General features: G+C 36.1%; 1 protein-coding gene across 7 annotated transcripts in view; it reads left to right on the top strand.

Moving 5' to 3' along the window:
* The window catches only part of SLC4A10 (solute carrier family 4 member 10), a 172,380-nt gene that overhangs the window by 21,599 nt on the left and 123,976 nt on the right, over nt 1-26,805 (top strand). For 3 of the 7 annotated variants that reach the window (XM_080399111.1, XM_080399106.1, XM_080399109.1), the window contains exon 1: nt 1-26,805. This exon is cut by the window's left edge. The exons of 3 other annotated variants lie outside the window; for them this stretch is intronic. In XM_080399111.1, the coding sequence (XP_080255237.1) occupies nt 26,725-26,805 (81 nt within the window). In that variant the 5' untranslated portion in view covers nt 1-26,724. One more of the 7 variants, XM_080399105.1, reaches the window with a different exon arrangement.

Here is a 26,805-nt window from a genome sequence, read left to right as displayed (position 1 = left end):
TTCAACATCCATCCATCCATCCATCTATCTGTATCTTTTACAGTTTCCCAAGAGCCAAACAGGAACATGATCAGTCATATTGTTAAAATTCAACTAAGAAAATTATTGACGTGCTTCCTCCCAAATTAAGATGTTGACCTTTTTTTTTGGGAAATGTATCCTGAAAACATACAGAAAAACATGAAAGCTTTCTATTTGGAATTAAGCAGCATAATGATGTCTAAAATGAGCTTGAGGAAGTTGCTAGTGTTCCCATGTGACAATCAATGAAGTCTAACTGCAGATCCAGAAATGTGCATCTTTTTCCAAGGCCCAAAGTAGAGTTGAAGACATCATTCTCATTCTTGTTTAATTATTTAATCTGCTTATCTCATAAGACAAAGCCTATTACAATAGCTGTAACACAAAAGTGAATCTTGAGCTTTTAGCTAAATCCATAAATTATACGTTCAGCTAAATGTAGGAAGCTCATATTTTTCATTTGAACTGCAGTTAAGTGGTGATAAGATGAGAATTTGAATGGCAAGTATTAGTCCCTCATTTACTCTGGACATTTGTTCTTTACTTTGGGACCTGAGGTTGAGCTTAGAGATACACTGTTCCCAAGACTGCTAAATACCCGTGCAGAAGTGGTTGAACCTCTATTGTCCCTATTAACAAAAAATTTCTCACCTGTTCTGCCCAAGTAGGAAATGGATAAAATTTGGTATCATCTACTAGGAATGCAGAACAGTTTTTTATGAGATTGCACCACCAGCATCTCAAGTATATTGATGCAAAACTGAAAAGATTGGAAATTTGTGATCTGAAAATTTGTAAGGAAGAGGATATATTCTCATATGCATTATAATATGAAGAATGTAACAAAAATTATAATTTCATATTGCCTGTTGAAGAGTTGGTATTCTGCCTTTGATTTCATGGAAATTTGGATAACCTCCTTTTTCAGAAAAATCGGCATGCTTTAAGAATTTCTTTTAATAATTGTTGTGACCTATTTAGTTAAGTATCAAAATAGAACCAGTGTCCCAGAACAGTACATTATTGTGCCGACAGAAGGCATATGATATGTATCAGTGTTTTAAATGAATTTATGGAATAAAAGTAGTGTTCCCTTCTATCCCCTCACTTCCAAATCTATGCAGCAGTTGCTGCCAGCTATCTTAATGCTGTCTTTAGAAACAAGTTTCCAGTTCTTTTGAGGCTACTGCTACCTCGTTTGAGACTCATATAAGTTCCAAAAGTATCATCACCTGTACAAGTGTTCATGCAGGCTCTGCAAGCCTGCTGTTCTGAGACTTTCCCATGATTTACTTTTTTGCAGAAAATTTTGTAACTTAGATTATATTATAACCTATATTATCCATGTCCTTCAGTTACTGTCATCCTTTCCCTTTATTTGAAGAGAAGACAGAAATGCTCAAAAATAAGACCTGCCTGACTAAATAATTGTCTTTTAGAAAGCTTCTGCTTTATTCTAGTTTTCCTCTTAATGATGGTGTTATAGTGAAATGCTTAACTACGTCCACTTGTTTTTGTTGCAACATTATAATAGATTTTGAAATTAAATGTGGCAATGAGCTGTAAAAGCACTCATAAAGCTGTGTTCCATACTCATCTGAGAATCTTCTCACATGAAAATTCTAATAATAGGTGAATTCCATATCTCTTCCTGAAAGAAGTATCTGAATAAATCCAGAATAGGTGAACACGTTCTCAAAAATAGTATGAAGTGGTGCAGAAGCCTTCGTGCTTATCCCCACCAGTTTTGTAGAATGGAGTTTTTTCTGTAGCTATCCAGCTGGCACCCCTCATTAACATCAAACGTGCTTCTTGCTTTTGGAATAACCCCTGTGGCCCCTTCAAGGGGAACGGATTGAGAAAAATGCAGCTGTGTAGTACCCACTGAAACCTCATGTAACTCGCAGAACTTTGCTGTAATGTGACATGGGAATAAAAGGTTGAAGACTTTTAAAGGAACTTTTAAAGGAAAAGCCACATTCAGTTTTAGAGAGGATGAAATGTTTTTCAGTGATCTATATTTTGCGTAGTTTGTGCTCGTTTCATTTCATCTTGCCTGCAAGTTTAGAGTTCTGTGTCTCCTGTATCTGAATTGATTTACTTTGTTTGGCCAGCAAATACAGGAAAATATTTTTCTATTCATCGAGCCCTAACTAAGAGTAGTTGAGAGGTTTCTAAACACAAGGCAGTATTACGCAAGCAACAGAAAACTGCAGTTACCTCTGGAGTGTAAAAGACCCACTGAAGAGAAACTTAAGAAATAAATGTGCAAAATCCTAGTAACTCTCCACTGAATGTTTTGTGAACTGTGATTTTTTCCCACTTCTCTGTCCAGTGCTTCTACATTAGCCATATTTGGGCAAAAAGAAGCAGCAAGAACTTTGTTGCCTTGCAAAATACTAAGTCATTGAAGACTGTTCATGCGTTAACAAGGCGTGCTGCCGACAGAAGCTGGTTTGTAGAGGTAAAGAGTTGTTTTGAGAACTGAATGTCTCCGGTCTTTTGCACATTCATGCCACTTCTATGTCTTGGCTAGTTCAATGCAAATAACGTAGGTTTTGATGAAGTATCTAATGTAGGATGACAGAAAATCTGGTGGGAAAGTAGTGTTCTTGTCTTGAAACCATTGTTTTGATCTTAAAGTTTAGAAATTATGATTCCAGAAATGGTCTGGTTTTTAGAACAACTGGTGTAGAAATTTGGAGTAATGTTTCAATGACAATGTCAGGAAAAGGTGATCTCTACAAAACCAGTCCTTAGTGACTCTTAGGCTACTCAAATTGCTAACTGTGGCAGTCATCAGAAGTTATTAATTATTTCATGTTTATTTATTTGTGTCTATCTGTTCTCCCTTGACTTGCATACAAAGGATGGCCGTATACAAAAAACTGCTGTGAGGTAGGTAGTGTAAGAGCTTTCTCTGCTGATTCCTCAGTTGCTTGTGCTGACCTTACATAAAGGGTAGCTTTACCCTTGATAAAATTGGGATAATCTGCTTTGTGCTCTGCATCATGTAAGAATAAACAACGGTAGTTTATTACAGCATGGATAAGATGCTGTAAACAAGCCACCAGTTTTAGGTGGTTGTATTTTTTGTTCATGTGTTTAGGCAAAAAATTGTGTGAACCTTTTGAGATGAGGACCGTATTTTTGTTCTGGTGGATGCAGGGTCTGTCGTGAATGGGTCCTGCTCCACATTCTGGAGCTCGGACAGTACACATATGAATAACAAACTTGTTTAGTGGCTTGATTGCAAACGAATAGATTTCTGGCAATGCAAACCCAATAAAGTCTACTGCTTTTCTCTAGTTTGTTATACTCCTGATTGCTCATGGAAATTACTGAGCTACTGCAGCATAACAATTATGACTGTAATCACATAAAGTGCTTGCTGTAAGAGTGCAAATAGTAATAAATTGTGAACGGACAGAATTAAAAATACTTCGTAGTTTGTGCTTATATTCTGAATTTGGTGTGGCTTTTTAAAAGACTAATAAAAGTTTTAATTTTCTTGACACAACAAATAACAAATTTTATGCACTGGGGAAGTGCTGTTTTATGGATATGAAATTAAAAAATCGTAGAGGATTATGATTAATCTCACTCAAGTACTGTAACCCAGAGACTGTTATTCTTCTATCTGCTATACTTTAATCTTTGAGTATGAAATTTTTTCATTTCACAATGATTGCAGAAATAACTATTTATATAGTACTTCCATTATGAATGTTCATTTAAGAGTAAAAAAAGTCATTAAAATGAGTTTGGCAAGATTGTCTTGAGCAAAACCAAAAGAACTGATAAATGGTCTGTGCAAACTGTAATACAGTATTATTAATGCTTTATAGTTATAGTACAGGTTTTAATAACTCACTACTAAGAGTGGGTTTATTTCTGCTACTAATAGTATTATTTCCCTATATAAACCATGATTTATAATTGAGTAATTTAGGGTTGGGGTTTTTTGTTTTCTTTTGTTTTTTTTCAGTCCATAATGTAACTGATTATTTTCCTGCTAACATTTAGTATTTTTCCAGCAGGCTTTCTTGTATGTTAAGAAAGGGTGTGGTTTTTGTGCCTGTATCTATGCAAATATTAAAATTATTTCATTCTAACGAGAATATTTTTTAAAACTTCTGCCTGGTGGCAAATACTAATTTCCATTAAATGTTTTCAGCTTTCAAGAAATACAAGACTAAGTAAATTTTCCTTTGGTTTTATTATTAATACTGTGGTTTAGAACTAGTATTTAAACCTAGGCTTTGTTCTGAGATGGCAGGTGCTCAGTATTTCCTAATGACCAAACTTCAAGGCACTAAAATCATGCTGAGATTTATTACAATATTTTAGGCATTAATGTGGCTTCCAACAAGTGTTTAAAAACGTTTGCAGTGTTAGAAAAAACCCAAACACCAGTCTTTTTCCTTTGCTTGTTTGCAATAGTAAGGCAACTCAATCCACAGTCAGCAGTGGGATTCCTTCACCAAGTCTCAATTTTCAAGCTTTTCATTTTAGGTGTCTTGATTGTAGGGATAGGAATACAAGTGCTGGGAAAGTTTCTATCAATTGGAAGTGCTAAGATTATCGATGTGTTAGGAACGTGAGCGATCCAAGATGTGCATGTAAATTGAGAATACACAAAATTAAAAAGAAAATTCAGTATCAAATCATTATTGTCAACTTTTATGTTTCTGCTGTAATCCTGTAATCTTGTAGCTTCAACACCAAGAAAAAACCCTGTATTCTAGATCTTTATTTAAAAGGCATAAATAAAATAGGCAAGCGTTTAGCTGTCATGGTGGGGATGGAAAATATGGAAACATCAGACCTGATAATCCGGGAGGCAGAAATCATCCTTTGTGTGCTGCTTTTAAAATCTCATCTTTTGATTTTTACATGCTATTGCTGGCTCTCAGTATCCTTTTTCTGTAACAAATTCCACCTCTCCCTAGCATGGTTTTCTCTATGTTGTTTAGGATGCTCGTTGTCCAGGTTGTGCTCCTTTTTGGTGCTCTGCTCTACACAGACACTTCCTCCTGCACTTCTGTTGCTTATTTCACACAAGTGTGTGCCTGTGTTTACAGGGAAGAGAGTTAAGTGGCTGCTGATGTAGACTCAATATAAAACAATCCTTTCAGAGCTTCTGCATATTTTTTTCTTTCTTCAAGAAAATATGAGGAATACTAAATGTTATCTGACGCGTCCGCAGCTTTCATGTGGTAGTGACAGTCACCATCTGGAATGGTCTCAGATAAGGTCACTGATGTGCTGGCAGTTTGAGATTGAGCTTTCCCTAAGCTTTCAGTTTCAGGACTGTAAAGTCTGGATCATATTTTGAGGTTATCCCATTCAGCATTTCTTGACTAGTGGGGAAATAGTTTCTGTTCAAATTGAAGCTATGTAGATAAGGAGTTGCTCTGGAAATGTGGCGATTTAGGAGACAGAAGATGTGATACCATGAAAAACAAAGAAAAAGTGAATACAAAATAAATCCTAACTATTTCATTATAGCAGAAATAGTAATTTTCAATAAAATTAACAAGCACTAAGTTAAGAACAAGAGAGAAACACTTTTTCCACAAAGTATAGAGTTCAAGTGCAAATCTTAAAGTGATGTGGGATATTGTGGAAGCTGTAAGTGTAAATAGGTTAAAAAGGAATTAGGTAACTAAGCACAATGGTCCTAATTCAACAGATGCAATCATCAGCTTAGGAAAACTTTAAACTGCTGATTACCAGAAACTGGGACTGAATAGCAGAGGAAAGACCATTTGCTAGTTCCCTTTTTTTTTCCTTGTACTATAAGAACCAAATAGTGGGGCAGCCTGAGACAAGATACTGGATTTCAAAGATTTCTGCAGTTCTGCTTTTGCTTTGCTTCCTGGGGTCTATGAAATAGGGTTTATCATTGTTAGCTTCACAGTGACAGGTTAAGTCTCAGATGTTTTTGTGGAAAGAGAAATAATTCTCTTTGGTCTTACCAATGACTTGTTCATCTGTAGATGAGATCATTTAAAAATAGCAGCTGATCCAAAATGAGTTGGAGTTGCCCATGCACTGTATTTACTTGTGGCAAAGAGTTGATTTTCTTTCTGATCAGTTACATTTTTTGTTGGATTGGATACTTCAGGAGAAAGATGTTCCTGACAGAGAGGGGTCCCAAGTGTAGGAAAACATAGCACTTGTCAAACGTTTGCTGTTTTAGCAGTGGGCAACAATGACCTGGGAGAGATCTGTCAGACTATGTTCCTGCTGAATTCAGTAGCAAAGGAAGAGGAACCTTGTTCTGCTCTGCCCATGCATTCTTGTTTTCTTGCAAGCAATGAGCCATCTATATGTGGACATCTCACAGGCTTGTGAACTGCGGTCCTTCCCCAGAGCACCTCCCTTTGCTGAATTTCTGGAGTTCTGTTAATGTCCTATCTCTGGATGTCATCACAGGTCTGATTTGTTTAATCCAGATTGCTTTCAAGAAGTTTCAATGATCATTGTGAGTGTGTTGCCCAGCAATTTGTAGGCTACATCTTGGCAGGACATGCCTAGTACTTGCTTTTTACAATGGGCAAATAGTTGTATCTTCTTTTACAGATTCAATTATGAACTTCAGAGGAGGCCACAAGGCTGCCACTGAGCCAGGAAGTCATTGAAGGAGCTGATGATGGATGCCAAGTGCTTTCAATTTAATTGTATTAATGACAGATTTGGATTTTGCTTGGTTGATTCATTTGGTTACCAGCTGTGTGTAATTCAACTGATGGGCCCTAGATGGTATCTTGTTTGTCTCTCTGCATACTTTCTTTGCATCTTTATTGTGTGCTTTGGCAAACAAAGAGAGCTCATTGCCTGGATGATAGCAACACATGGCAGTTGTACAACATCATAGCATTTCTGGGAGTTACAAAACTTGTTGGTTTCAAAAGTCCCCACTAGTTTTGGTGTTTCAGTCTTTGGATACAGAAATGGAGATAAAGTTTTGTCTCCATTTACTGTGCAATTTCATATAAGAGAGTCCTGGTCTCTAGAATCAAGGAATATAGTCCTACATGCTTTTAGTAACATCTGTTTTTCAGATGCATAAATGCTCATTATGTTGGAAATTTTTTTCCCTGATTGTTTTGACAGTATCACTGCATAAAATTCGTGGTTGTTGTTTCATACACATCTTCAGATGGATCAGGAGAGACATAAAACCAGGTTTCTAATTTACACCACTGCAAATATTTAAAAATAGCATTTAAAACAGTGTGCAGGGCTGCTAGAATAAAAATTGAATGCATTGATCTGTGGAAAAGAGATGTTTATGAAGCAGTTTCCTTGCAGAACTGGGTAAGACTAGATGCCATATTGAAATATTCATGAGGTAGAAATCTAAGAAAATATTTTCTGTCAGGATTAAGAAATTAAGTTCTCCATTTTGGATTGTGTTATTCCTGAGAAATGAAGCTTGAACTCTATTTTAAAGGGAAGGGCTCAGGTTCAGAAGTTTAGGCTTTAAAAGGTCTCATTTTTTCATCAATAATTCAATCTCAGTCTCTGAGTTGGGATCTGATCTATAATAAAGAAATGTACAGATACAGAAATTTTTCCATACGTATTTTTTGTTCATTTGATGGTAAGACTTGGCCAAATTTTATTCAGGAAGGTGCAGTGCAGTTTAACTTGATTGAAACCAGTGGAGTTGCTCAAGATTAATAGTAAAAGCTGAAAATGGGATTTCTCCCTCTCTCAGGGTATTTCTGTAGTATTTTTACAGTTTACACAAGCATGTAATAGCATCCTGTTTTCATATGCTAACATCCTCTTTTTCATTTTGTTTTCTGTTTTTCTCCTCTTCTTTGGTTCTCTTCTTTGTCCATTGTGCCCCACCATCAGGAGTAGATTATCGCTCAGCGTGATTGTGTGTATGGTTCTGTACAATACTGGTTTTCTAATCTTAACAGCTGAAAGCTACAACTGCAGCAGTATGAAATTAACTTAGAAACTCAGGATCCTAATCACTGGGTTTTGTGCTACTTCAGCTGTCTGTGCTTTCAGCCAGCTAAACCAAGACTGCATTACTTGCAGATGTGCAAGTGTGATAGAGCTGATTGATGGGTCAATTCAGGATTCATTCAAAGCTGAGAACCCAGCTGGGAGTTGAAAAGGCAAGAAAACCTTTCTTCCACATATATGCATGGAATATATTGCAGAAGATGAGATCTAACTCTTGAAATGTAAAGGATATATACACAATTTTTCAAAGACATTTAGACATCAAAAATACATGGAAGTTCCTACTGAGATTTCAGAAAAGTGTGTAACTATGTTTGGTGTAGTATTTTCACGGAACTAGGCTCGGGCGACTTACCTGACTAAAAAAACCAAAACCCAAACAACCGACTAGCAATTAAATGCTGTTTCTGACAAAATAATGTGAAATTAACACTGAACAAATGATATATTAATAAATATACAGTCACTTAAGGAACTATATAAACATACATTGAATCCTCCTGGCTTTTAAAAACTGACCAGATTGAATATGTCTTGGTTTCTGCTTCAGTATACTTACAGCGTTATACTAATGAATGAGAATAGGTCTCTTGGAAAATATCTAAACGTTTAACTGCAAACCAAGATTAAAATAGACTATTTAACTAAAATGACCTACAAGGTCATTTAAGTAATGTTTCTATCAATTTTGTTTTAAATAGATCTGCTTTGTGTGTGGCACAGTACAGAAGGACAGAACCTGGACAGAGTGCTACACAGGCAAGATGCCTGTGGCACAGTCTGCTGTACACGTGGTTACTCCAATGCTTAAAGATGCTTGTTTTTCTAGGTACCTTTTAGCTTCCACCCCCTTCAGCAATGACAAGTCTGTTCTCATACTATTTTCTTTGGGATCCCTCTAATGAGATACTTTCTGCTACTCGTTTTCACTTGGAAAAAAAAATAATATTTTCTCTCATTTACTTCTTTGTATATTAAGAGGTATAAGTCAAAGGGAGCAAAGATAAGCGTAGACTAAAATAGGAGTGCAGTCTTGATCGTCCATTTGTGGCTTGAGAACATCTTCTGGATCACTATAACCAGAATAGATCAATATGACAGACTTAAAATTCTAGGTAATTAGCACCTGCATCTCATAGTTATTATTTGCAGAATGCAGGGAAATTACAGATCATATTGCTGAAATATAATATCTGAATTGCTGCTATAATTTGTACTGGTGTTTCTAAAACTTATTTTGGGGATTTCTAAAAACGAACAGGAAAAAAAGTAGAAGGACTCTGTTTTTTACCTCACAGTATTCCCTTAAAGCACAAGTGATGTAGCCACAGTTTCTCTTCAGTGGCTGTGAGAGCATTTGAACATGTGTCTCCTGCTTCCAAGGTGGATAACTGACTCACAGCAGCGAATTGCAGCTGGACCTGCTAGTGGACCTTTATGGGACCATGCAGAAGATGGGGATAACTGGTGCACTGCAAAGGTTTCATGTTGTTGTGTAATGTGTTGAAAAAGTTGCATCATAGATTACATCAGAGTTCAGATTCTTTTCTTGTTAATTTGCCCAGTTAGTTTCTTTGTAATTCATAGAACTTCATCCAATTACTATCATAATGGAAGGAATCACTGAAATCTTAGAGTATAATTGAGTGCTTTCTGTACATATCAACCTGTAAGGTGGTTTTTTAATGTTTTTTTTTTCCTTTTAATGTTTTTTTTTTTTAATTTATTTTGTGTTTACTGAGTTTTTTGTTATGTTTCTTGTTGGCAGGTTTTTGTTACATAAGGGAGGTGTAATAGTGTAACTGTAATTTTTAGAGTAGAGAGGCTCTAGTTAAACAAGACCACCTTGCAGAATTTTGTAACAGTGCATGGTTTTGCTGATCTACTGGGGGATCTTTGATCTACATACACTTGATTTGATTAGGATCACAGTCTTCAGTTAGAGTTGACTAAATATTTTTGAAGAACTTGATCATGGGCTGGGGATGCTCAGAATGGCCTAAATGAGGATAATCACAGACAGTTGGCAAAAAAAGGAGATTGCACCCATGCATCATCAGTTGCATTAAATTACGGTAACCTATCTAGATAGAGAAAATGTAATACTTTGTAGTCAAATTTTTAAATGGAAGGAAGAGGAAGTATTTCAAAGTTACTAGTATATACCTTTTACATGCTTATCATGTTCCTAGGTTTATTTTTTTAACTGATACAGTTTTTTTGCTGTTCATAATTTGACACCAGTTTATTGACTGTAGTTTCAAATTAGGAATGAAACATTGGCATTTACATAGGGAAAATTTGGTCATTTTCCTAGCATAAATACCAAGGCTTTCTAAGAAAAAACCTTCACATACTGAAGGATTACGTTCACTTAAGGAGTCAGAATTTTCTTCCACTAGTTATGATTGGAAAATGGATTGATAGTCTTTCTCCCTCTGGAAAAGACTTGTTAAAGCTGAATGATGTAACGTTTCTGAAAATAGGGCAACTCTTGTTAGAATAAATGACAAAAAATGTAGTGAAAGACATATATCATTTGAATAATGTATTTTTGCTTGGAGGCTTACTTATATTTAGTCTATGTGTTATAAATATCACAGTTGTAATTTTTCAGTAGAATAATAACAGCAGTAATTGTTCTGATACACCAGTAACAGAGATTTTGGTATATTCCCCAGCACCCTGTTATAAAATCTAGGTGATGAAATATGAAGATGGAGATTTTTTTTAATGTTGCCTAAGTGGTTTTGATGCTTATTAATTTAATGACATCTGAAAATCTCCAGAATATATAACTTTATTCCCTTATTTTTACATTTTATTTATGACCATTCAAAAATACTTCCTAATTTAATTTTTTTCCTGAAGTTGTGGAGCCTCATATAAATCCTTGTGGCAGTTTTTTTTCAATTTCCATTTTCTTGTCTTACTGACAAGATTAGGTTTGTTTTCTAAGTCGTGTCACCTATCAAGGAAGATGTTTCTCTTCATATGTGGTTATCTCCTGCTAAGGAATAAACAAAGAAACACCTGCTTGATTATTATTTGACTGAGTCTTTTTACCTGATTCCTTTAGGCCAGAAATGTTCTTACCCTTTACAATTAAAAGCTAATTTAGCTGTGAACCATTATCTGGGAAATAGATAAGATTAGGGAGGATATTTACTTCCTGGCAGTGGATTTCTTTATTGTTTCTAGCAATTGTACTAGCAAAGAGTCAGCTGTTACCTTGTATTTTGTTCTGGCATTTCTGGGTGTCTGGAAAGTTGTGTTTTCAATTTTGTATTAAATGAAACTAATTGATGGGTTCCACAGTGTTTAATAATCTTGTTTGAAAATTCTTGGTGAAGCTTAACTTGAATTTTAAAATGGAAAACTTATTAAAGTTGTTTTGAATTATGCCTGCTTAAACCACCCTAAATCATTCTCCTCAACCCTCAGTTTAAATAGTACTTTGTCGTCATCTCTCCTTAAACCTTTTAAGCTTTATGTTCGTCATCTCTTCTTTTATAAATGAACATATTTGTTGAACTTAACTGTCTGGATTTCATGAAACTTATGGGGAGCATTTGAATACACATTTGTTTGCCTGCTTAAGCTCTTTAAGCCATATTCAAAAGATGAATTTAAGAAATTAAATCCTGACCTACAGTCTAAATTATTCAGATTTGTAAAATGCTTTTAGGACACTTAAAACCAGTTAGCTGTCAAAACCACAGGTATTGGTAAAACATGGACAGAAATGGAAGTGGGAATGATCTGTCCTTTCCCTGAAAGAATATTTGCTACATTTTGAATTTTTGAAGAAATACTGTAATGCTTTTCTTCTTAGTACCTGAGCTCCTTGCAAGGGTAATGTTATGTTATTGTTTCTCAAAAGTAGAATCATCATTGTTCTTTCATCTGTTTAATTTGTTGCAGAAAGTATGCTACGTAATGGTGAAGACACACTCCTTGTTGGATTTCCTGGGTTCTTCTCATTAAGGTGATTTTGAAAATGAAACAACAATTATTTTGCACAGCTGAGCAGTAAAATGACCACTCATTGCATTTTAGTTTCTGTATCACAGAAAACGCACCAGGGTGTAACCAATGGAATTGGTTCAGATTCCACTTTTTGTGTATCTACAGGGCTTTATTAAGTCAATGCCCTTGTTTGAAAATAACTGTATGCATAATTGGACTTGCTAGTAATGAATCCTTTGCAGTTAACTGTGTAAAGTGCAGGGAGAAAGGACTGGAAAGGGTGTGTACGCCCAGGGAAATGCTGGGCCAGTAGAGCTACGTGAACCCTTGGTAGAGCAGTTACTTGTGTTTGGTATTCGTGCGTTACAGAAACGTGTTACAGGAAATGTTGCAACTTTCTCCTGACAAAAGCTCTGCAGTTCCAATGCTGTGAATTCTTCTGGAGGGCAAACCATAATAATAATAATAAAAAAAAGCTGGTTCTTTAGACACCTCAGTTAATTTTTAGGGTAAGAAACTTTAAACAATGGTTGTGGTTCTTGTGAGTTTGAGTGTAACTTATGTTAATATGGTCTGCCCTGCATACTTAGTGTGTTATCCTCTCTAAGCAGGTATTTGTTAGTGCTGGGCAGTGGCATGGTATGTTCTTGAAGGAAGTTTACTGGAGACTAAATTTTCTCAGAAAGGTCATAACTAGGGAGAGGTGAAAGACCTTGCAAACTTAGTACTCAGAAGTTGGTGTTAATAAGCTTACACTTAAGCGGTGAGCATTAGGGATAATAATGTTTGTGAACCTCGTGGCCCCTTGTGAGTTTGAGCCATTTCCAGCGGCTCTCTTCAGGCCTTGCGTGAAGGGCGGTTGCCATCTTGTTGTGGAAAAACGCGGTAGGGCAAAATTTGCAAATTTGATGTGCGTGTTTTTGACGGTGTGTGGATAAAATACACCCAGAACTGAAGGCAGTTTTGCTACAGCAGCATGACACTGTGCCTCTGCTGACTGTGTCTGCTCAGGGGAAGCTCTGCCTGGCCGGAGTAGGCCAGGGCACGCATACACTGCCTGGGCCAGCAGCTGGTGCAGTGTCCTGCTGGTGCATTGGCTCATCTAAAATCACCCATGTGTCTGACATTTGACAGGACTAAAGCTTCCAGGTTGTCTGGGCATTTGTGTGAAGGTTTTGGCCTTCATTTTCAAGTGCAGACTCCTGACCTTGGTGAAGGTACTGGTGCTCAGTGCCAAGGGTCTGCGTTGGGTGCCTGAGTGCTGGCCTCCTGCCACAGCTCCCTGACCCTCTCCTGTGGGAAAACAGTGGCTATACTCATGGCTTTCATTGTATCTGTGGTTCAATGGTTAATACAATTATGCAGGACATGAGGAGTCTCGGGTTCAACTCTTGCCCCTTTTTGAAAAGGATAAACCCCTGTTTCTGTCATCCCTGTAAAGTGTTGCAACTGTGAAGTGGCTCTCTCCTCTCCCATTGCAGCCATTTTGTAGAGGTGTGGGAAGAAAGTGTCCAAATCCTTTCAGGTGGAGAGAAGGAGACCTATATTTCCCGTATTAAAGTGGAAAAAACAAGGGTGTATGGCATTACAGTATTGCTAGAAAACAGAGCAGCGGTCATCTCTATTTCAGATGGCATTGGATGTGCGTTTTTCAGAGAAAGGTGAGGAGACCCATGTGAGGTGAGACCAACACCTGAGGCCAGGTCCTGGCTGGTTTAGGCTTTGGTTAGGCATTGACTGACTTTGCCCTGTCGATGTCTCACAGCAGAATTTTAGTCACAAATGGAACTTTAATATATATATAAAAAAAGGGGGGACACATGATGACTCTGTGCCTTGGTGGCTGCTGGTGTGTCTGGATTGTTATCTGTTTGTATGTTTGTGTGTGTGTTTTTTTTTTTTTAAAGCTTAAGACTTGCTTTGAATTTATCTAAATTTTCATTGTGAGTACAAGATTCCCTTTCTGAGTCTATCTTCCTTAGTCTTTTCTACTAGGATTCATTTTTTAATGACTGAGTAATAATATCCAAAACGTGTGCTGCTGAGCTTAAAAAATAAAGTGGTTGCATTTGTCCTGAGTAGTTTGCTATTGCCAACATCTGTCATCTTTGTGATATAATTATTGCAGTTGTATTCTGAAAAAGGTACGTGCCTTTGTTTTATTGCGAGCACTAACTAGGTTTTCTTTTTTCTTTCTAATAACATGTACATCAAAATGCTTTCTTGGTTTGGTCATGCCCTTTCAAATTAAGTGAAAAGCGGAGGGATAGGATATTAAATGAAAAAAAAGAAGTTTTAACGTAAGCTCATAGCATGTTTTAATTGTTTGTAGAACATTACATGGGCTTTATTCTCAGCACCATACCTATGTATGTGTATTTCCTACCAATATTTGCCCCATGTAAGTAGGAGTTTAATTAATAATTTCTTGCTTCTCAGTTGTTTTTCTAACCAAAACATTTAATATAAAAGACTTACTCTCAATTTGTGTAAAATAAATGTAAAAACCTGGGAAGAATCTTTACCTAGTACAGGGACAACAGATAACTTGTGCAAATAAAATCAGATTTTTGCCATTTTGTTGTGTTGTTAATAACAGCATCAATTGCTTCCTACAATCTGAATATGTAAAATGCCCTGTGACAGCACATTGTTTGTGGGCTTTGAAATGATACTTTCTTTGTCAGAGGGCCAGTTCCTTTGGTATGTATTTCCTCTGTCACCTGAGGCTATTTTTCCAACGCGTACCACATGTGATTTTTTTTTTGCTTTCTGAATAATCAGCTTTTCCTTTTGCTCATTAAGCATAAAAATACAGCCAAGGTATTAACACAATACAAGGTATTAACAGTGACCAGTCTCTACCAAATACTAAGTTCTTTCTATTACCTAATTAATGTACTTTAATTAGTTCACTACATTTAACGAATGTATTATGTAAAACTCAACATTTTCTACCTTCAGGATAACCATGACATTCAATCTCATGTGTCAGACTGGACTGTATGAATAACTAATGCAATCTGTATTTATTAATGTAGTGTACGGACTAGCTTGACATACTGGGTGGAGGGGTGGTGCTCTACTTGGGGGGTCAGGCAGTAGCGTGCTGGGAAAGGAGCTGGAGGAGCACCCTGGGAGGGCTGGCCTGTGGGGAAAAGAAAGGGTGACCCTGAACAGAAATGGGGACCCTGCTGATGCCAGGTGTCCCTGACCTTGTCCAAGGTCCTGCACTGGGACGAAGCAAAATAAATCCCTGACTTCTGCTTTTTGTGCCTTCCACCTCCTTTCATTGCTTTGCTGGTAGCACTGGTTCAAATCAGAAGTGCATAACAACAATAGCAACAATAATAGTTCATTTAAAACACAGTAATGTATTTCTTTAAAAAAAACCCTGCACTTGAGCTATTAAAATCAGGAGAATAACTGTTGAATACTTATTTTTTAAGCTGCTTGAAAAATGAATTTTAAAAAGAACCTGCTATTTTAATACTTCTGCCTGAACTTCTGTATGTCTTGGGGTATGAGAAATAAAATTATGTGTGAGAGTAAGTATGAAACTGCAAAAAAGGTTGAGTTGAATGGAAATAGACCTTTCTCTTGTCACGTCAATGTATTTTCTGTTTTCTCTGACCAGAATGGCCTTTTGTGCTTGGTAGCATATGAGAATTTTTGGCTTTTTGAACATCTGAGAGGCTGGTGGTCAGCCTTTGGCATTGCCCTGTGCACTATTTGTGTGGACTGCCCACTGCTACAAAGTATCCTGTATGATGGAGACACATGAAAATGTCTCTACAAAGCTTGAAATTGTCTAGAACTTCTTTTTAGAAGACCCAAGGTACTTTTCTGGTACCAAAAGTGGTAGACGGTATAAGTTTCCATGTGGGCAGAATGCCATCTAGCTATAAACACCAGTGACTGTAAGGCTTTGCTCCAAGGTCATACTGGCAACCTAGAAAATAGGCTTAGACTTTGGAATGTCAAGTTGGTAGAGGGGCTTGAGAGCATAAGCAAGGGAGAGCAATGCATTTTCTGGAAATAGATTATGATGGTGCTAGGAGTGAGACATTCAGGTTTTTACTTACAATGCATTTTTAGGCATTGTAGCCTTGGGAGACGTAATGAGGTGAGTACATGGAACATCTGACTGAACAGAGAATTAATTTCTTCTGGTCAGACTAATTCTGTTTCTCCTAATGGTGAACATGTTTTTTGGTTTTTAAGGTGAGAAAGAGGCAACAGGCCCAGATACAACACTACCTTAAATTGAAGCTCTGGTTTGGTTTCCCTAGTCACCTTTCTCTCTTCCTTGTCAAGTGAATGAGTGGTTTCTGATGAGTTAGAACAGACTAGATATAAGTCTATAGTCTATTGACTGCTGGAGGCTAAGTGAAGTAGGAAAGTATTTTTAAAAAAATGAAACATGTATGAGAATTTTTATGATATGGTCTGAACTGCTTTTCTTGGCTCAGAATGCAAATTACTGTCTTTACATTAGCATGAACTATTTCTATTGCATTTATTTTAAATACTTCTGCTATCAAGTGCGAGTTTTGTAATCTTTTGTTGCCAATTACTTTCTTGAATGAGTTATTTATAGGAATTCATTTTATAGCTGTGGTATTTGAAACAATTTGAGGTAAACTGGCTTTGCGTGAGTTGTGTGAGTAAGAATTGTAATAATGAGGAAGAATTTATGAAATAATAGATGTCTTTCATCACTTTGCTACCAGGTGGGTTCTGGCTGCCATATATTTGTTTTCAAAATAATTTTGTTTTCTTTGTAGGGTAGGGAGGAGGCTGAAATTGAGACTTACATTGTTCCTGGCCAGCAATTGGAAAATACTGTTGATAGTTGAAATGTTCAAAACTTTTACCAGTAGTGTGTGTCAGGTACCATATTTGAATGATTCTTTTCATGATTCTCCTTTTACATACTCTTCTCCTTTGAGTTTGCACACAACGGTGAGCATGTTAAACTGCAGAACTTATTCTTAAAAACAAAAATTGGGTTGGTGACTTGATGAGGAATCATTATGTAGAAGTACTGTATAGGGATTTGAGAATAATTAGACAATTGAAATAACACAGGTGATCTTGGATTATACCTGAGGTGAAATTTGTAGTGTCATATGTTATCTTGAAAGGCAGTCAAAAACTTGAAAAACAGATTTGGGAGGAGCTAACAAAAATATTATTCCTTACATGTCCTTAATGAAGTTAGAATTCCAGTTATTTAAAATTAACTCAAATCTTCATGTGTGTTTTTGTATCTTCTGCTTCACTTCTTAAAACCCTGACTTCTAGTAATTTATCTGAAATCTCTTCAAATTAATGGGTGCGTCCTTTAACATTTCATTACCTTTTGTTCTGATGTAATAAAAGTAGAAAAAAATCCAAAACTTGGAGGTCATCTGTTAGAATTCAAACAATTTATATAAAACAAGCTAGAAAATTACAATATTAAATGCTACTGTGACTAATGTCTTCATGATATTGTTATCTTGTTACAAAATTGCAAACAGCAGGCAGTTACAATTTGCATTAGTTCTCTAATAGCTTTTTCATAGTCAACTGCATTTATTATTTTTACCTAAAAGACTTTACACCTTAAGCCAATCCAAGAACCAAATAATTTAGATTTATCTGGGTTGGTGGTGTTACAGTGTTGTGGTCCCATATTCATGTAAGTTATGTTTTAAGATTTAAGTTGTCTGATACATGAGACTTTTTCACTTAGCCTTGGGTTTCCCTCCAAACTCATCTGCTTTTTTTTTTTTTTTTTTTCTCACCAACTTGGAAAACAGTTTAAGCTCTCTTTAAGAGAGCAGGAGGGCCTGAAACGGCCATGCTAGTGATGGCTACACTGATGGTCACTGGAAGGAGATGAGAATAGGAAAAAAATAGTCTAATTCAGGAATCTTGTCTGCCATTGTCACTTTCTGGGGAGGTGGTCCCATCACTGTTTTTCTCCCTCTCCAAGGTAGAGGAAAAAGAAAAGGTGAAATTAGCTGCTGCTGAATTTCTCTTTCAGGACAAAAGAGGAGGTTTATTATTCTGGATATATTTAGCTGTGATAGATCTGATCATTTAGGTTTTAGACTGTCAAACAGTAGCTACATTTTGTGCGTAATGCACACAAAATCTGTCAGGCAGTCCAAGTTCATGCCATAGTTTAGGTTGAGAAATGATTTACTTTCCTTGTGTGTGTATGTATATATGGTATATATATATATCTAAGAGAGAATGACTATGAAGAATCATGGAAATAAAAGTCTTTGCACCTTTGACACAAAAACCCCTCCAAAACAAAAGGTAACAGTTACACAGCACCACAGTTAATAGTTTTATTTAAGGGTAAAGAGTCTTTACAATGGAGCTATTCCAGAAGACCTGCTATTGCACTTCAGGTATGATAATTTCACTCTGGTGTTTGCAATGTTCTCTTTACTTAAAGTGGGAAACTGTTTAATAGAACTAGTATTCACAAGGATTGACTATATTTTTTTTAATCTGTTTATCATTATAAGACAAGCATATACAAAATCACCAAACCCCTTTCAAAACCAGGAAAGTCCCTATGACTGGAATGTATTTAAGCATTACATTTATTTCATTTCAGTGTTCTTTTATCTTTCTTTGGTCTTTACACTTTTACTCTTTCACGAGTGTCTTGTACTGAAGTAGTTAGGTGAAAGGCAGTTTCAATATGAAAGAAGGCAGTGTCTGAGTTTCGAAGGTCTTGCAGGAGACTGTATGTTTCAATGGGCATTTTGTCCCAGTTTTCTATCTTTGAACCATCATTAGCTTTTTTTTTCTTGAGAACTTAATATTTTTATCTATGTCCTTGCATTATTGGGTGTAAAATTGTGTTTATATATATATATATATATATGCCAAATAAATTTTTAAAGCATTTTGAATTGTTATAGGAAATGATACCTCTTCCCCATTTTTATCCATGAATATCTGTGGATTTGTCTAGTTTATATAGTTCATATCTCCAATTTTATAATTTAATCCAGAGCATCCCAACAGCAGCTTTGGGGCCTGTTCTTGGTTTGGGGGGGGACTTTTTTTCTTCTCTCCTTTCTGTGTTCTTCCTACATCAACCAGAGGGGGGCTGTCCTCAACTCAGTGCCTGTTCAGGCTGTGGATGCCTGACCTTGCACGGTCATAAATAAAAAAATCTAGCTTTTAGTGAAATGTGTGCTGCTTGAATAGCTTTTCTGTGTCCCTTCCCAGAGGAAGGATGACAAGACAGAGCTGGTGCAGTTAATCTTAGCCTGTTTTCTCTCCATGTGCACCATTTTGTTAACTTTGCAAGAAAGCAAATGTTTGTTTCAGAGCTCACATTTCATAATTGATTTTGGAATCAAGTAATTGATAATTTTATTTATTATTTATATTTGGAGCTGTAGGGATGGTAAAAATGTAATATATCAGACAGATAACTATCTAATTTTATGTGATAAGTTGTGTTTGTAAAGCACTTTGTACTATCTTGCTTTCTTCCCATCATATGGTTTTTGTAAAGACTGCTAACCTGATCCTAAGTTATATTCCTTTAACAGCTCTTTTTTCCCTCCATTTCCTCCCTTCAGAGCAGTGGCTTTCCCTCCCAACCACTGAAATTCTTATCCCACATTACAGACTCCAAAGGGTAATAGGACCAATGTCAGGTTTGTGCTGTGATGCATACAAACCCACTTGTTATACATGACTGAAATAAGCAGTTAAAACAGCCTGGAAAATATTGGGGTAGTTTTCCTTTTGGATGAGTTTTGACTGAGTAATGTTGGCTGAAACTGATTTTTATTTATTGTAATTTTCATTCAGAATCAGTATATTTCATAGCAAATAATAAATTTTTAAGTGTAGGTGTAGATGGATTTTAAAAATATCTGTATTTGTATCTATCTATCTTACCTGTCTGTATTATATTCATGAAAATAAAACTTTCAGAGGACCATGATGCACAAATGATATGCAAATCAGCTGGTATCTGGGGGTTCACAAAGTTATTCAGATGTTCTGCCTGCTTAGAAGTCTAGGTAAACTAATGAGGAGTGTACAGCTGGGTTTGTATTCAAAGTAACAGTATGCCAATATTTTTATATACAGTGAAGAAACTTGCCTGAACCTGTCTTCTGCCTTTTTTTTCCCTTGTTTGAATTGAAGTAGAGTTTTGTCTGATTTAGAGCTAGTTCTGAATATGTTGTAATTGGACATAATCTTTTTAGAGTTCTTCCTTTAAGAAAAATGGCTGGGTTCTCTGCTCACAATGGATGTACCGGTGTCGAAGCTCAGCAATGTGTCAGGGTAATTCTCTACAGCTCTACACAGATTGAAAAGATTATTGAAGAATGCACAGGCACTTTTTTGTGCTAAGTCTGAAATAGAAGGGTCTAAATCCCCAGTGGGTAGAAGTTATATAATCTGGTGATGCTATGCTGATTTATGCCTCTTGAGAGTTTGCCTGCAGCAGAAGCTGGAGGTGATGAGAAGAGATTGGATGAGAGAAAGACCATCCAGGAAAAATTCATCAAATTTGTCATTCTTGAAAGGACCATCATAACATATGGTAAGGCATATCATTTACCTCAGGCTCGGAGGAAAATGATTTCTGCTAGGAGAATATTAATTTTATTTCTTACAGGATCAGCTGACAGGGTAGGCTTTCTCCTGGCTGGTCTTCCCCTTCTGTTTTCTCTAAAAGGAAGGATGGAAGCTTGGAAATGTCTTATCTGTAGCAGACAAGCAAGCTGGCATTTTGCCATCATTTTCTGCTAGCAGGGAGGATAATGGTAATTATATGTCAAAATGTAACATTTCTCTTCTTTGAAAGGGAACTTTTTAATGCAAAATATTTAGAAAAGTCAGCTGTATTCTGAGGCGGGTAAGAAGCTAGGATTAGTGAACTGTCGAGTTTTTCTTAAGAAAAGGGAGTTTTTCTTCCCCTTCAGGGCCAAGGGAGAGGTGAAAAGGATGGAAAGAAAGAAAGGTATGAGGTGTGCAATATAACTAGGCTGCAACTTTAGTATTCTGTAATATTTGGGAGATCCTCAGTAGCAGCATTGGCTGTCCTGCTGTTCCTTCTGTGTAAAGGCTGGTAGCACTTGCTTTGCTGCAGTATTCCAACATTTTTGATTAAATTGATAATTCTTTTTTTATTAGGAAAATAAATTTATGTTGTGCTGTACAACATGGAGTCCAAATTCCATCATCACCTTTTTGAGGAAGGGAAAATGTTTTCCTACAATCATGTGTCCCTGATGGTTGCAAGTTAAGCTCTTAGTTAGCCATGTCCTTAGTCAGTTCATGAAAGGAGGAAGGTTTTCCCAGGCCATGGCACTAGTTACAGTACTGTTGAGATGCTTAAAAAGATAGAAAGCTTTGCTTTCTTTGAAGTCAGAAAAGGAAGGCATGGTCATTTTAAATATAACTATTTCACCTTCTGGACACATATCTAAAATTTATCATTTCAGTCTGATTTTACCTTTTCTAGAATACATGATTTAGATAAGTACAGTTTTGCTAAAAAAAAAAATAAAAATGTACAATTTCAAACTTTGAGGAGATTTTGTACTCTTCTGTACTTTTCCAAGAACAAACATAAGCAACCATTTCTTACGTGCTCTGTAAGTGTAGGATTGTTCCTCAACAGTCTGAAAGAAAGGAGATGTCTGCCTTCTCCTACATTATCTTCTGGGAAATGGATTGCCAGATTTTTGAAGGTAAAATACTGGATAGAAATCTTCCTTTCTTTACATTGTTTTAAAACTGTTTATTATGCATTTATTCTGATTTGTTGGCAACATGTAGTGTGGTGATCTGAATTGTCAGGGCCCAGCCTGAGGTACAAGCTTGAGTTTTAGTGCTAGGATACAGCAACACTGACAGTAGGGTATTTGGAAAGGTGGGTTTTGATACAGCTACATTAACTGTTAGGCAGAATTGGAACCAAGTAGTTGATTTGCAATTTTGACTATGCAGCCATTGCTCATGTCTGCCTCTGCTCATTTCCTATTGTGTTTTATAAATGTTTTGAGTTTCCTTTAACTACAGTCATGGTTATCCACAGATGAGCTGATTAGACTTACGTAACGCCTGTTGAAATAATCACAAAAGGAGTCTTTGAACAGTATCTCATTTGAGAGAATGTAGTATGTCCATAAATTATAACAAGTTTTTGCTGAATTAATAAATTTAAACTTCTGTTTTTTTGAACGGTTTCCCTTTTTGTCTAGAGAAGGGTATTTACACTTAGTAACAACACCCCACCCCCCTGCCTCTTCAATGATTTCATGGGAGAATTAAATAAAAGATATGTATGTAGACTACAGAAAGGTAATAGAAACGGTCCTGTCATTAGGATTAAAGGAGAGTGGGCTATCGTTAATTACTTTTGAGCTTATTCCACTCAAGTACAAATATATTTTTTAATCTGTGTTGATCTGAGCAATCAGCTGAAACTGATGAATTATTCTGGTTAAGTTGCTGAGCTATTTATATTGTTAATATCGTTCTATGTATTGAGACAAAAGCTTAGTGTCTTCAGAACAGGAGAAACCAACAATTATAGAGTTGGGTTTTTTTTCTTTTTTTTTTTTTTTGATTCAGAGTTCTAAACTTATTTCCAATCACTGTTGAGCCCCAGGGCAATGTCCTGGTTTTCCTTGGGTCCTGCTTTTGGTACCAGTTTTGCAGTACCTTAAGTTTCTGCTTTTTTCCTCTTCACTTTCCTATGTTTTTACAATTGTCTCATTGTAGAAATATAGGAGTGAAAGGCACACTGTTGGTCTTTGAGTTTGATTTCCTGCTCTCGCAAATCTTCAACCTCTGATAATTAAAACACTCCAAACATTAATGACTACTTAGCATGGATTTCTGCCTGTTCCGGAATTGTTCTTTTACTTGAATATTTTTTCTTTTTCCTTGGCAATTCTGTTTTGATATGTACACAGATCTCCTCCTTAGTCTTTTGTTTGTTAAGCTAAACAAAGTAGATGTTTTCAGTTTCATCTCAAAATTTCCCTGACCATTGTAGAAACCTTTATCTCTTGCAGTTTGAATTCCTTTTTTAGGTGTAGATGATCAGAATCAAGAACAATAAGATGTTAACGGAGCTTCATGTTACTGCATTAATGGTAATGTCTATGTGCTAGAAGCATCTTCCCTGATAATTTTAAAATTTAATTTCCATTTCCATAGGGACATCATGTTAGTAGCTCATAATTACTCTGATCAGCTTTGTCCCCACAGTTTCATCTATTGTAATTTTCACCTGCTGAGCTCTCAATTCTTAGCAGAAACTTCATAATCTATAAGTTCACATCTTTGCATTTTGCATTATTTTATGCCAGTTTTATTCTTGTGCTCCTAAAGGTAATCCATGTCTTCCTGGTGATGTTTCATTCCTTATATATTAGCAGTGCTTTCCAATATCAGAAATTTTAAAACAAATCCAAACTGTGATTTTTGGTATCATTCATACTACTTATGCTCTGGTCATTAATAATAATATATAGCAACACTGCCCCCCCCCCCCAAAAAAAAATAATAAATGCTGCTGAGGACTATGCGTTAGTATTGTTCTTTCAGCTCTTCTGGTATAGTGCAACATCACCTCACCTTACTTTTACAGTCTGCAATATCTTTCAGTGATGTCAAATGTTCTCTATCTTGATCATTAGTACTAGCAAACATGACTTTATTTTAAAAAGTTGAGTGACAGAGCTTCAGTTGTTTGCTCACTGACTGCTTAGGTCATGTCTTTTGGATATGAAGTGTGTGATAGATTCAAAATGACCATTATTTAACCTTGCATAATCTACAGGAACTCTGAATTTGCTTTTGTCTTTTTTATTCTTTCTTTTTTCCAAGAAAAATAAAATAAAAGCAAACTATATTTGTGAGTAATGCTTTTGTATGGTATAAAGTAATACTTGTTGATATTCTAAAGGAATGGATTACCAGACTTTTGCTTTAACATCTGTCAGAATAAATATCTATACTTTATAAAATAGTATTGTATTTATGCCCTCTCTCTGTTTTAATGTTGCTAATGAAATGTTAAAATTTTCAGTTTTTCAAAATAGTAATTGTATTGCCATGAGGAAAAATGTGGAATAACTTCTGGGAAAAGATTCCACTAGCTGGGACAATATGCGTGAAGAAATACCTGTATATTTCTGAGGGCATTTAGAATTCGTACTGAGATCTTAACCTAGCTCAGGAAAATAGTCTTCTGTTTTGTCTTTTGCTAGCTCTTGAATTCTTCAAATGTCCAGCTGGGGGAGAGGTTATGTACTCTTTGTGAGCAGAAGCTCTTAATTGATGTTTCTGACAGCTGTGGTTATAGCTCCTAGCTTTGTGTTTTTCACTGTGAGTGGAGATCATCATGTAGTACAAGATTTGCAGAGAGAAAGCCTACATAATATTTATGAAAGGTGGCTTGACAACACGTTTTTTATTTGATCACTTACTGTTTTGCTGGCCTTCATATCCTAGCTAGGTGGCTTGTGAGGACTTGGAAGTGGTTGACAGCAATTTATAGATGCAAGGTTGTATCCCCTTACATAATTTTTAATAGCTACTTCTCAGAATATAGTTTGCAGAACGGAGTGTTTGCATAGGTGTAAAAAACAATATTTGGTGTTGATGTATTATTATTATTATTTTTTAAGTTACCTTTGGAAATAAAAATACTACCTTGTAGATACTCCTATTTCATACTGATGCAGGGAAAGCTGTTTTCCCCTTCTTTTACTGCTGAATCACCTGTCTATTTTTTGACGAGTCTTTTGTCTCCTTATGTGTGTGTATTTTTATCCTGTGCACAGAGATATAGTAATATTTGCTAGGTTGAAAATTCTTAAGTTATTCTGGAAAAACTTTAAAAGTGGCAGCTTTCAAGATCATTCACAATGTTCAAAGCGGCCCCCTGACTGCCACTATCAGCAGCAGTAAAAAGACAGTGTCAGGTTGTTGGCCCTCGAGATTAACTCTCTTGGAGAATATAAAAAGGGGTGTCAGGTCTGGCCTGATCTGGTTTCCTACTGCACTTCAAGGCCTGCTAGGCCTTCAGTGACTGGCCTCTGCTAGCCAGACGCACCACTGGAGACCATGTATGGATGTGTGGCTGAGTTCCCTTTCCTTGTAGATGTAGTGTCTTTACATTGAGGCAGTTGCACTGTAGAAAGTGAATCAGTTAAAAATTGATAGCAGTTTCTCTCTCTAAAGGGAAATACGTGGTATTCATTGGTGAGACCAGTTTGCTTTTATCAGTGCCATAATGTGAACAACTATAAGCCAAATTTGATTAAGTTACTCAAAAAAGCAATTACTACAACTGTATAATAATAATGTTAAACTGACAGAATAGGATCTGGGTGAATTAATTTAGAACTGTTTATATCTAGTTTCAGCTTCTGCTTATATTTCAAAGTAAAGAAGGACATCCAAATTCATTTTAATAACATACAAGCTTGTAGTTAAATTAGGGACGATTTTTTTCCTCCAAGTTTTATTTTGTCTATAAAATATGACTGGTAGCAATATATTTCAATATGTGTTGAGGGGATGTTCCTGTGTGTTTAAGGATATGGACTGAGTGCCTCAGTATGACTTTCTTACTCTGTGAACATGACTAATTTTTCTGTGGGTCTAGAATTCAGAGGAATCATTAAATGTTAACTTCTCGCAGTTTGTTGGTGGCACTGTTTTGTCTTAGTTTGGTGAAGTGATTTTTTGTTTGTTTGTTTGTGTAAGTTTGTTGCCATAATGATAGCAACAATAAATATAAATAATGATTTATAATACTAAAATTCAGTTGCATAAAGTATATGTTTTAATAAAAAGTCCAGTTATTACTTTGTAGTCTGAATTTAAAAATTACTAAGGAGGATACTGTACATTTGTTAGCTTGAAAGGTCTCTCATATCAGAAAAAAGCCATGCATGATTGTTTTGTTTGATATCAAAACACATTTTTGCTGTCATAATACTGGCACATTTTCAAGGCATGCTGTTTTCTGGCTGCTAGCAGGGAGTAATGGAAACAATGCAGTGATCATGCAATTCATTGAAATTAAGCACTAAAAATACTTAGGCAAGCAATGTTTTTAATTTAATAGGGACTAGGATTCATAAGGCTGCATAAAAAAAGCTGTTTCAGTACCACAGAGGTATTTAAATGCCTTGCTGCTTGTTAATTGTTTATAATTTCTTTCTGGTAATTTTCCTTTGGATCAGATTGTGATGCTCCTTCTGAATGGTCATAGTGCTTGTTGAGGAGTGGTCATGCAAGCAAAATTTGATAACCTCGATATGTCACTTCATCTGCTGTTTTTCTTTTGTTAATGCAAAGCTGGTTGCATAATATCTAATTTCTCCTTTAGCTGACCACAGATGAAAACAAAATCTATAATGGCAGCTCTAGATTTTATAAAAAATGCAAGTGAGGAGTTGAAGGATGTGGCTTGTTCTGTTTGGATGATGCAGGATTGCTTTAAGCAGTAAGCTTACTGTTTTCAGATGGCATTAGCAGCATCAGTGATATAGCTGTGTCAGCCTCCTTGACTACTGGATGTCTGTAATCGCACAGAGGAAACTATATTTAAGATCTGCTATCTTGAGGGTAATGACTCCAGCACTTACTGATGGACAGAATGGCTGTTAATGCTTTCTTCACTAGCTCAGAAGATTTTGAAAGATGTGATGTACTTTTGTAAGACAGGAAATGCAATTTTTGGGGGTCTCTGGAAATAAAAAGGTCATGCAGCTTGGAACCGGTGAGACATTACAGTCTCTAAGTCATCAG

Source organism: Falco punctatus, assembly GCF_963210335.1.
Source record: "Falco punctatus genome assembly, chromosome: 8".
Classification (NCBI taxonomy): Eukaryota; Metazoa; Chordata; class Aves; order Falconiformes; family Falconidae; genus Falco; species Falco punctatus.
The sequence above is the reverse complement of the archived record's forward strand: the minus strand, read 5'-3'. Positions and strand labels throughout refer to the sequence as shown.